Consider the following 8,945-nt stretch of genomic DNA (forward strand, 5'->3'; position numbering starts at 1 on the left):
CTTTCCAACATGGACACTCCTTCTTCTGGACTCTCTCTGACTGGTGTTCAGCGCATCTTTCCAACATGGACACTCCTTCTGGACTCTGACTGGTGTTCAGCACATCTTTCCAACATGGACACTCCTTCTATACTCACTCTGACTGGTGTTCAGCATCTTTCCAACATGGACACTCCTTCTATACTCTCTCTGACTGGTGTTCAGTGCATCTTTCCAACATGGACACTCCTTCTGGACTCTGACTGGTGTTCAGCACATCTTTCCAACATGGACACTCCTTCTTCTGGACTCTCTCTGACTGGTGTTCAGCACATCTTTCCAACATGGACACTCCTTCTTCTGACTGGTGTTCAGCGCATCTTTCCAACATGGACACTCCTTCTGGACTCTGACTGGTGTTCAGCACATCTTTCCAACATGGACACTCCTTCTGGACTCTCTCTGACTGGTGTTCAGCACATCTTTCCAACATGGACACTCCTTCTTCTGGACTCTCTCTGACTGGTGTTCAGCGCATCTTTCCAACATGGACACTCCTTCTTCTGGACTCTCTCTGACTGGTGTTCAGCGCATCTTTCCAACATGGACACTCCTTCTGGACTCACTCTGACTGGTGTTCAGCGCATCTTTCCAACATGGACACTCCTTCTGGACTCTCTCTGACTGGTGTTCAGCGCATCTTTCCAACATGGACACTCCTTCTTCTGGACTCTCTCTGACTGGTGTTCAGCACATCTTTCCAACATGGACACTCCTTCTGGACTCTCTCTGACTGGTGTTCAGCGCATCTTTCCAACATGGACACTCCTTCTGGACTCTCTCTGACTGGTGTTCAGCGCATCTTTCCAACATGGACACTCCTTCTTCTGGACTCTCTCTGACTGGTGTTCAGCGCATCTTTCCAACATGGACACTCCTTCTTCTGGACTCTCTCTGACTGGTGTTCAGCGCATCTTTCCAACATGGACACTCCTTCTGGACTCACTCTGACTGGTGTTCAGCGCATCTTTAACCATTAAAACACGAGGGACTTCTACTAGTCTCCTCTTCCTGTTTGCTGTGTGTGTGTGTGTGTGGTGATAACATGTGAATTGTATCCCCGTCTCTTACTGGTTCTCTCTAACTGGATAGTTGTACCTATATCTGAACCGCCACTTCTTTCGGCGACCACCACATGGTATATGCTCTTTTTTCAGGGGGAATAGCGTGCTACATGTTTCTCAGATTTGATTCTCTGGAGAAAATCGACAGACGCACATAAGACAGTCTTATTCCATGTTTATTGACCAAATCAAAAACAGAGTCAATGGGGTGAGTATACGTCGACTGATCAAGCTAGTAGACAGAAGCTCATCAAGTTCTAAATTAATAGTCCTACCGGTAAAAAAAAAAAATAATGAGGCCAAGGTCAAAGGTTATCAAATCAGACAACAAAACAAGAAAAGCCTATATGTAAAACAAAAACCTTAATTCAAAGTTTAATAATATACATTAATTTAAATCTGAATGATTCACTGTACATAAAGAATTTCTGGTCCAAAATGGATATTTTCTCAAGAACAAAAACAGACGTTTTTCCTCTTAAAAAAACAAAACAAAAAACAGGACCCAGCTTCTGTTATTTAAATTTGCTCTTCACTCACAGAAAAAGGTCACATAACAATTTTTTTTTTGTTGATCAGGGTTAAAACAAAATGGTTCATTTCTTAACGAAACACGTATGTTTGTCTTCTGAAGGAAAAACTTGGATGAAAAGCTTCAGAGTACGTCACAACCCAAAAAGATGCCACAATCAACATAAAATTCATAACAAAGTATTCTGTTTGTCATCAAAAGACAACTGTAAACAGAGACTTTCTTTGCCACTGTGGGAGGGGGATAATTAAGAGCCCCTTTAAGAGCAGTCATTCACTAGGAGGATAATTAAGAGCCCCTTTAAGAGCCCCTTTAAGAGCCCCTTTAAGAGCCCCTTTAAGAGCCCCTTTAAGAGCCCCTTTAAGAGCCCCTTTAAGAGCAGTCATTCACTAGGAGGATAATTAAGAGCCCCTTTAAGAGCCCCTTTAAGAGCCCCTTTAAGAGCCCCTTTAAGAGCCCCTTTAAGAGCCCCTTTAAGAGCCCCTTTAGGAGCCCCTTTTAGGAGCCCCTTTTAGGAGCCCCTTTTAGGAGCCCCTTTAGGAGCCCCTTTTAGGAGCCCCTTTAAGAGCCCCTTTAAGAGCCCCTTTAAGAGCCCCTTTAAGAGCAGTCATTCACTAGATTCAGGGATGATTTGTTTCTTGAGCGGATGGTCAAGGAGCCAGAACACAAATCATTTGTAGACTGAAAATTGACCTCAAGAAGACCAAATAGATCTAATATTTATCTTAAACTTAATCGTTTCAAAGCTTGCTTAGATTTGTATAGAGTCACATACATCCCTCTGTTACGCGAGGGAATACTATAGAACAGATGTACATATATATAGAAAACGTAGGGCAGCAAATAATATCCCCTGTGGGCCACCAGTTGGGGAAGCCCCTCCCTACGGGCCAAGCCCCCCCCCCCCCTACTTTAAAGTAGTAGAATCTTGGTCCTCTTTAGTATCTCATTATTCCTATTACTTTAAACAAAATTATCAAGAAAAACATCAAAACTGCACAAAAAAAATGAAATACATGAAAAAGAAAACATGCAATGAACAAAAAACATCTTCACAGATTCAGAGGCTCACGAAATACCAAACTAAATTATATACAAGGTACTATAACAAACAAAAATGCATAACTCCTCAAAACACTGAAGAACAGAAAATAAAAACATAAACGTTGTTTATTTTCCAGGAGTCCAATAACCCGAACTCCTCCTCTTCTAGTCAGGTCAACTCAAGAACAACCGTTAACCGAACTTGAGATCTGTGAACGAAACTCACATTTTCACAAATCTCCTAATTAAATTCTCTAATTGAAAATCTCAAATTTTTACATTTTCAATTCATGAAAGTTACCCATGCATATCTGAAGTTAGGATTGGACCCTGTGAGAGCTGACAAACAATGCCGATCATGATTGATTCCTGATGATAAAATGGATCTTTCCCCAGAAGTCAAGGATGTGGTAGACTGCATCTGCCGAGGTTTGGAGACGACCCTCCATCTCTTTCCACATCCTCGTCTTCTCTGTCCTCACTTTCTCCACATCTCTCTTTCCTGTTGTCTCTGTGACCCGGTCTGCTCTCGTCTTCCTCTCTAATCCATAACTACAGTCTCTAAAGTGCTCCGATGGAAACTGGACTGAGAGAAAAGACATGTGCCTCCCCCCCAAAAATACTAACAAAAACAAAACAAAAATTAAACAAAAAAAATGAAAGCAAATAAACATCTGCACCGAACGTGTGTGTGTGTGTGTGTGTGTGTGTGTGTGTGTGTGTGTGTGTCATAGCGTCCCCCGTCGTCATCATCTTCAGTACTTTGGCACTTTGGTGTAATCCTCAGTGTGTACGCTCTTACACAGCCCTATGGACAGGATCATACCCAGGAGCTGTAGAAATCAGAGGGTAGAGGTCAGGTTAACAGCATCACTACATCTAAAGCCTCTCAGGAGGGTTCTCTCAATAGCTGTGATCAATGTATGCTCCTGTAGCAGGAAGTGTCTATATACATTGATAAACAAGAGCTGCTGTCTTGGAAGTCACGTGGATTAAGTCAGAGGTCAGAAGCTGTTTCTGACGGGCATTTATTCCTCTTAATGATAAATATCTGTCTGGCTGAGAGACCTGCCTGACAGATTCTATAGAATATATATGTTGTTCTGGTCCTATAGAATGTATATGTTGTTCTGGTCCAGTAGAATGTTGTTCTGGTCCAGTAGAATGTATATGTTGTTCTGGTCCTATAGAATGTTGTTCTGGTCCTATAGAATGTATATGTTGTTCTGGTCCTATAGAATGTTGTTCTGGTCCAGTAGAATGTATATGTTGTTCTGGTCCTATAGAATGTTGTTCTGGTCCAGTAGAATGTATATGTTGTTCTGGTCCTATAGAATGTATATGTTGTTCTGGTCCTATAGAATGTTGTTCTGGTCCAGTAGAATGTTGTTCTGGTCCTATAGAATGTTGTTCTGGTCCTATAGAATGTTGTTCTGGTCCTATAGAATGTTGTTCTGGTCCTATAGAATGTATATGTTGTTCTGGTCCTATAGAATGTTGTTCTGGTCCAGTAGAATGTATATGTTGTTCTGGTCCTATAGAATGTTGTTCTGGTCCTATAGAATGTTGTTCTGGTCCTATAGAATGTTGTTCTGGTCCTATAGAATGTTGTTCTGGTCCTATAGAATGTATATGTTGTTCTGGTCCTATAGAATGTTGTTCTGGTCCTGTAGAATGTATATGTTGTTCTGGTCCTATAGAATGTTGTTCTGGTCCTGTAGAATGTATATGTTGTTCTGGTCCTATAGAATGTATATGTTGTTCTGGTCCTATAGAATGTTGTTCTGGTCCAGTAGAATGTATATGTTGTTCTGGTCCTATAGAATGTTGTTCTGGTCCTATAGAATGTTGTTCTGGTCCTATAGAATGTTGTTCTGGTCCTATAGAATGTTGTTCTGGTCCTATAGAATGTTGTTCTGGTCCTATAGAATGTTGTTCTGGTCCTATAGAATGTTGTTCTGGTCCTATAGAATGTTGTTCTGGTCCTATAGAATGTTGTTCTGGTCCTATAGAATGTTGTTCTGGTCCTATAGAATGTTGTTCTGGTCCTATAGAATGTTGTTCTGGTCCTATAGAATGTATATGTTGTTCTGGTCCTATAGAATGTATATGTTGTTCTGGTCCTATAGAATGTATATGTTGTTCAGGTCCTATAGAATGTATTAGTTGTTCTGGTCCTATAGAATGTTGTTCTGGTCCTATAGAATGTATTAGTTGTTCTGGTCCTATAGAATGTATTAGTTGTTCTGGTCCTATAGAATGTATATGTTGTTCTGGTCCTATAGAATGTATATGTTGTTCTGGTCCTATATAATGTATTAGTTGTTCTGGTCCTATAGAATGTATTAGTTGTTCTGGTCCTATAGAATGTATATGTTGTTCTGGTCCTATAGAATGTATTAGTTGTTCTGGTCCTAAAGAATGTTGTTCTGGTCCAGTAGAATGTATTAGTTGTTCTGGTCCTATAGAATGTTGTTCTGGTCCAGTAGAATGTATATGTTGTTCTGGTTCTATAGAATGTATTTGTTGTTCTTTACCTCGATGACAGCCACTCCCAGGCAGACCCCTAGGATCACTCCAACGTTGGCAAACAGCCAGCTCTCTACACTGGAGTTACAGCCCTAAGGGACAGACAGACAGAGAGAGAGCGACAGACAGACAGAGAGAGAGCGACAGACAGACAGAGAGAGCGCGACAGACAGAGCGACAGAGAGAGAGCGGCAGACAGAGAGAGACAGAGAGAGAGACAGACAGAGAGAGAGAGAGCGACAGACAGAGAGAGAGAGAGCGACAGACAGAGAGAGAGAGAGCGACAGACAGAGAGAGAGAGAGCGACAGACAGAGAGAGAGAGAGCGACAGACAGAGAGAGAGAGAGACAGACAGAGAGAGAGAGAGCGACAGACAGAGAGAGAGAGAGAGACAGACAGAGAGAGAGAGAGCGACAGACAGAGAGAGAGAGAGCGACAGACAGAGAGAGAGAGAGAGCGACAGACAGAGAGAGAGAGAGCGACAGACAGACAGAGAGAGAGCGACAGACAGACAGACAGAGAGAGAGCGAGAGACAGACAGACAGAGAGAGAGAGAGCGACAGACAGACAGAGAGAGAGAGACAGACAGACAGAGAGAGAGAGACGACAGACAGAGAGAGAGAGCGACAGACAGACAGACAGAGAGAGAGAGACAGACAGACAGACAGAGAGAGAGAGCGACAGACAGAGAGAGAGAGAGACAGACAGACAGAGACAGCGACAGACAGAGAGAGCGACAGACAGAGAGAGAGAGCGACAGACAGAGAGAGAGAGCGACAGACAGACAGACAGACAGAGAGAGAGAGCGACAGACAGACAGACAGACAGAGAGAGAGAGCGACAGACAGACAGACAGACAGAGAGAGAGAGCGACAGACAGACAGACAGAGAGAGAGAGCGACAGACAGACAGACAGAGAGAGAGAGCGACAGACAGACAGACAGAGAGAGAGAGCGACAGACAGACAGACAGAGAGAGAGCGACAGACAGACAGACCGAGAGAGAGCGACAGCAGACAGACAGACAGACAGAGAGAGAGCGACAGACAGACAGACAGAGAGAGAGCGACAGACAGACAGACAGAGAGAGCAGACAGACAGACAGAGAGAGCAGACAGACAGACAGAGAGAGAGAGCGACAGACAGACAGAGAGAGAGAGCGACAGACAGAGAGAGAGAGCGACAGACAGACAGACAGAGAGAGAGAGCGGCAGACAGAGACAGAGAGAGACAGACAGAGAGAGCGACAGACAGAGAGAGAGAGAGCGACAGACAGACAGAGAGAGCGACAGACAGAGAGAGAGAGAGCGACAGACAGAGCGACAGACAGAGAGCGACAGACAGAGAGAGAGAGCGACAGACAGACAGAGAGAGAGAGCAGACAGAGAGAGAGAGACAGACAGACAGACAGAGAGAGAGAGCGAGACAGACAGACAGACAGAGAGAGAGAGCGACAGACAGACAGACAGAGAGAGAGCGAGCAGACAGACAGACAGACAGAGAGAGCGACAGACAGACAGACACAGAGACAGACAGACAGACAGAGAGAGAGAGACAGACAGACAGAGAGACAGACGACAGACAGACAGACAGAGAGACAGACAGACAGAGAGGCAGACAGACAGAGGCAGACACAGAGACAGACACAGAGAGAGCAGACAGACAGAGACAGAGACGACAGACAGACACAGAGACAGACACAGAGACAGACACAGAGAGAGAGAGAGAGACAGACAGAGAGAGAGAGCGACAGACAGAGAGAGAGAGCGACAGACAGAGAGAGAGAGCGGCAGACAGAGAGAGAGAGCGGCAGACAGAGAGAGAGAGCGACAGACAGAGAGAGAGAGCGGCAGACAGAGAGAGAGAGCGGCAGACAGAGAGAGAGAGCGACAGAGAGACAGAGAGAGACACAGAGACAGACACAGAGGCAGACACAGAGGCAGACACAGAGGCAGACACAGAGGCAGACACAGAGGCAGACACAGAGACAGACACAGAGACAGACACAGAGACAGACACAGAGACAGACACAGAGACAGAGAGAGACAGACGACATAATTAAACACAGTTCACTATATTAACAGATGAGGCTGGTGTTGAGTGATGTTCATGTTGTTGTATCTCAGTGATGGAGTCAAACACTATGACCATATTTCAATGGAACAGACTTCCATGGAGTACTGATACACATGTAGCACATTGACAAGCCTCTAATGTAGGAAGGAGTGTTCTCTCAATCAATCAACTAATATATGAAGAGTTCTTACCCTGTCGTAGACGGGCCAATCAAGTGACTGCGCCTCACAGAAACCACTGTCGGAGGAGGAGTTACCCTCAACCAGAGACACGTTCTGACAGGAACACGGGAACAACAGCTGGGAACTGTTCACTACGACAGCATTACCATGCCAGTCCATTCGACCACTCCATCCACAACACTCCATCTGGAGAGAGGGGGAATGGACGGAGGGAGAGAGAGAGAGGGGGGATGGACGGAGGGAGAGAGAGGGGGGAAGACGGAGGAGGGGAGAGAGAGGGGGATGGACGGAGGGGAGAGAGAGAGGGGGATGGACGGAGGGAGAGAGAGAGGGGGAGGGGGAAAGAGAGAGGAGAGAGAGAGAGGGGGATGGAGGAGAGAGAGAGAGAGAGGGGGATGGACGGAGGGAGAGAGAGAGAGGGGGATGGACGGAGGGAGAGAGAGAGAGAGAGAGAGGGAGATGGACGGGGGAGAGGAGAGAGAGAGAGAGGGGGGATGGAGAGGGAGAGAGAGGGAGAGAGAGGGGGATGGACGGGAGGGAGAGAGAGAGAGAGAGAGGGGGGATGGACGGAGGGAGAGAGAGAGAGAGAGGGGGATGGAGAGAGAGAGAGAGAGAGAGAGAGAGGGGGATGGACGGAGGGGAGAGAGAGAGAGAGAGAGGGGGGGATGGACGGAGAGAGAGAGGGGGATGGACAGAGAGAGAGAGAGAGAGGGGGGGATGGAGAGAGAGAGAGGGGGGATGGACAGAGAGAGAGGGGGATGGACAGAGAGAGAGGGAGAGGGGGATGGACGGAGGGAGAGAGAGAGAGAGAGAGAGAGAGAGGGGGTGGACGGAGGAGAGAGAGAGAGGGGGGAATGGACGGAGGGAGAGAGAGAGGGGGATGGACGGAGGGAGAGAGAGAGGGGGATGGACGGAGGAGAGAGAGAGAGGGGGGAATGGACGGAGGAGAGAGAGAGAGGGGGAATGGACGGAGGGAGAGAGAGAGAGGGGGAAATGGGGGGAGGGAGAGAGAGAGAGGGGGGATGGACGGAGGGAGAGAGAGAGAGAGGGGGAAATGGACGGAGGGAGAGAGAGAGAGAGAGGGGATGGACGGAGGGAGAGAGAGAGAGAGGGGGGGATGGACGGAGGGAGAGAGGAGAGAGAGAGAGAGAGAGGGGGATGGACGGAGGGAGAGAGAGAGAGAGAGAGGGGGGATGGACGGAGAGGAGAGAGAGAGAGAGAGAGAGGGGATGGAGGGAGGAGAGAGAGAGGGAGAGAGAGAGGGGGAGGACGGAGGGAGAGAGGAGAGAGAGAGAGAGGGGGATGGACGGAGAGAGAGAGGGGGATGGACAGAGAGAGAGAGAGAGAGAGGGGGATGGACAGAGAGAGAGGGGGATGGACAGAGAGAGAGGGAGAGGGGGATGGACGGAGGAGAGAGAGAGAGAGGGGGTGGACGGAGGGAGAGAGAGAGAGAGAGAGAGAGAGGGGGATGGACGGAGGG

At 47.0% G+C, this 8,945-nt stretch overlaps 1 protein-coding gene across 1 annotated transcript in view; it reads right to left on the reverse strand.

The window, feature by feature from the left end:
- Positions 1–1,261: 1,261 nt before the first annotated feature.
- LOC127924040 (CD82 antigen-like) overlaps positions 1,262–8,945 on the reverse strand; it is a gene marked incomplete at its 5' end in the record, with an annotated part of 21,715 nt that continues 14,031 nt past the window's right edge. Inside the window, 3 exons of the mRNA XM_052508381.1 lie at positions 1,262–3,512; positions 5,217–5,300; positions 7,475–7,651. Coding sequence (XP_052364341.1) covers positions 3,435–3,512; positions 5,217–5,300; positions 7,475–7,651 — 339 coding nt within the window. The remainder of the gene's footprint in view (positions 3,513–5,216; positions 5,301–7,474; positions 7,652–8,945) is intronic.

This window comes from Oncorhynchus keta, unplaced genomic scaffold (genome assembly GCF_023373465.1).
Source record: "Oncorhynchus keta strain PuntledgeMale-10-30-2019 unplaced genomic scaffold, Oket_V2 Un_contig_3588_pilon_pilon, whole genome shotgun sequence".
Lineage (NCBI taxonomy): Eukaryota > Metazoa > Chordata > Actinopteri > Salmoniformes > Salmonidae > Oncorhynchus > Oncorhynchus keta.